The sequence below is a fragment of the Centruroides sculpturatus genome, unplaced genomic scaffold (genome assembly GCF_000671375.1).
Source record: "Centruroides sculpturatus isolate CEXI.00-Female unplaced genomic scaffold, Cexi_2.0 scaffold2295, whole genome shotgun sequence".
Lineage (NCBI taxonomy): Eukaryota > Metazoa > Arthropoda > Arachnida > Scorpiones > Buthidae > Centruroides > Centruroides sculpturatus.
Genome location: NW_019386443.1, coordinates 49,091 through 52,046, shown reverse-complemented (window position 1 = coordinate 52,046; position 2,956 = coordinate 49,091). Strand labels below are relative to the sequence as shown.

Genomic DNA, 2,956 nt, shown 5'->3' with positions numbered 1-2,956 from the left:
AAATCTTAAAACAATTCACTTAGTCAAATAGCTCCCTACCAGTGGCTAAGGGATAGAATCATTGGAAGCATTATACAATATTTTGGTGTGTAGCAGCCACCAGCTAAACTGCCAGAGGTTGGTGCTCTGTAAAGTGCATGTGAGAATGCTTGTAAATTCTGCTTTACATGATTCAGATATTTTTACTGTGGAAGCTGTCCTATATTCAACAATACAGCACTTCATGAATACATGAATTTATATTTGAATATACAATAGCAATCTTATCGTTGTTTTTCACATGTATAGTGGTATGTATGGTCGTTGGAATTAGATAAGAAAATTTTTTTTCATAATTTGAAGTTTGGACTATTTACAAAAAGTCAAAATTAACTTTTGAGTCCATCTTTATCCTTATTACACTACCATAGAAGTAAAAGTCACAAAAAATTTTCTGCTTTGAAGAACTCTTCTTAAAACACAGGTAAAAATTGGTAAAAAAAATCTCAATGGTTAAAAAATTGTGTTTTTAATTGTAAAAGTGTCAGAAACCTACAGAGAAAGGCTGACACTTGATCTTTTTTTAACCATTGGGATTTTTTTTTTTACCAATTTTTACCTGTGTTTTAAGAAGAGTTCTTCAAAGCAAAAAATTTTTTGTGACTGTTACTTCTATGGTAGTGTAATAAGGATAAAGATGGACTCAAAAGTTAATTTTGACTTTTTGTAAATAGTCCAAACTTCAAATTATGAAGAAATAAATCCTGAGTAATCACAAAAATAGATAAGAAAAGATGGACATGGATTCTCATGGATACAAGTAACAGAGCACACTTTATTGAACAAGATGATACAGGACAGAATGTGTTGCGCAGATGCACTACCAACTATATACATTTTATAGTTCCTACAGATGGTGCTGCAATACATAGCATATAGAAATCTGTAATAAAATACACATAATGCAGTTATAATAAAATATTAATTTTAAGTAATTCAAAGTATGTTAAAATACAAAAATAATCGCACAATATGTATTTATATTTTAGAAAATACAAGGGAAGTGGCATTTCCACAACCTCCAATGATGGCACGCCACTGGCATTTAGTTAAATATAAATGTATCACTTATATCATATTCTGTGATTTATAAGTGACTGTATAACAAGATGAACTATTTACAAACATCTTTGAATTACCCTGTAACTAATTAATAAAATGTCTTACCATAAGTTGTCCTATAAGCAGCTTTGAAACCTTTATCATTAGCACCTTCATAACTTCGGAAATATACAGTAAGAGAATTTTGAGTTGATTTGAAAATAGGTGGTATTTCAGTTCCACAATATCTTCCTAATAATTTTGAATAATCTCGATTACTCCCATCATAAATAAAAACAGTATCTTCATAACAAAAATTATCATCAAGTTGAAAATTCAAAAACCTATAAATAAAAGGATAGAATTTGTTATAGTAATTAAAAGAATTATACCCATGTATAAAATTAAATGAAGTAAAAAAATACGAAGTTAGACTAGTGATAAGTAGAATTAATTAATTAATAATTTGCCTAATGAAGAAACATTATCATGTTCAAATTATTTTTATCACAAAGCAGAATATTTCATTTAAATTTCATTGTAAAAATAAAATACCTTTACCTTAATTCAATAACTTTTCCTGTTTCTACAGTTATAGACCATACACATTCAATCATAAAATTCCTTGTATTACTAAAAGCAGCGTGTTTCATTTCAAAAGTTCCACTAGGTTCAGTTAAGATTCCACCACAGCCTAAATTTAAATTAATAATTTTACAACATGAGAATAATTAATTATGTACTCATAAGCTAAAATAATATTTAAATAATTAAAAACACATAAATACAATTAAAATAAAAACTTCCAGTATGAAATTAGTCACCACTTTAAAATAACACTGAAAATTATTAAATATATACAGTACCTACTTATATTGAAATTTATAAACTTTAGCAGATATTTAAATATTTTAATATCTGCTAAAGTTTATAAATTTCAATACACATCTATAATAAACACCTCAATCAAAAGCCTTAAATTATTTTCCAGTAAGGGTTAATTCAAAAAAGTTTTTATGATTAAACGTTAGTCGACAAAAGTTTTTTGAATTAAACATTACTGGAAAATAATTTAAGGCTTTTGATTGAAGTGTTTACTATATCATTCCAGTCCAATAAGTGGTATTTTATCTTTTTTAAGTATACATATCTATTAAATGAACACTGACTTTCAGCAAATAAAGGCTGAAAAAGAGCAAAGTTCTGCATCATTTTATTTGTGAGAGACTGGAAAAAATGGAAATTTTAATTAACTGCAACAAAATATATCAAATTTGTTTAAATTAATGCTTATTATATAAAGAAAAATTTTCCCAACACCAAAAAAAAACTGGAAGAATGTAATCGTATCTTTCCCCGGATCTACTTCCTTTCCCAAGGTGACACATCTTCCAAATGTATGTATCACCAGGAACTTTAATTCAAAATTCACCTATTGGTCAAAAAAAAAATTAACATGGCCAAAAACAGGCATCGAAATCAAGGGATAGGAACCCCCCAAAAAAACTTGGAACCCCCAAAAAAAAAAGATGAACATTGAAACTGACGAGTTCCGATGTTCATCTTTTTTTTTTTTCACCTGGAAAGGGAAGTTCACCGACCTCCTCCTTTCCATGTGAGTGTTCCATCGCTGATCCATTCGACTGACCTTTGCCATAGACACCTTAGAAATGAACTTTTTGATTGTGAACTGTAACCTCAAGCAGCCTAACCTACCCAACCAGGAAACCTCTCCTCTCTGTCATCAGAACATTTTACAATTCCAAGACTTTGATCAAGCCGATTCGATCAATCAAGGTATTTAACCTCACACAAAAGAATGTAAGCTCTCTCTCTTGGCTAACAGTAAAGTAACAAAAAAAAAAAAAAAAATTTT

The 2,956-nt window shown here is 28.9% G+C and overlaps 1 protein-coding gene across 1 annotated transcript; it reads right to left on the bottom strand.

Moving 5' to 3' along the window:
• Positions 1-1,084: 1,084 nt before the first annotated feature.
• On the bottom strand, positions 1,085-1,793 carry LOC111614982 (membrane frizzled-related protein-like). The gene is made up of 2 exons (XM_023356354.1): positions 1,642-1,793; positions 1,085-1,424 (listed from the first exon to the last, which is right to left on the bottom strand). Exons 1-2 carry the CDS (start codon positions 1,731-1,733, stop codon positions 1,190-1,192), a joined length of 327 nt encoding a protein of 108 aa, XP_023212122.1. The 5' UTR covers positions 1,734-1,793; the 3' UTR covers positions 1,085-1,189.
• Between the last annotated feature and the right edge of the window lie 1,163 nt (positions 1,794-2,956).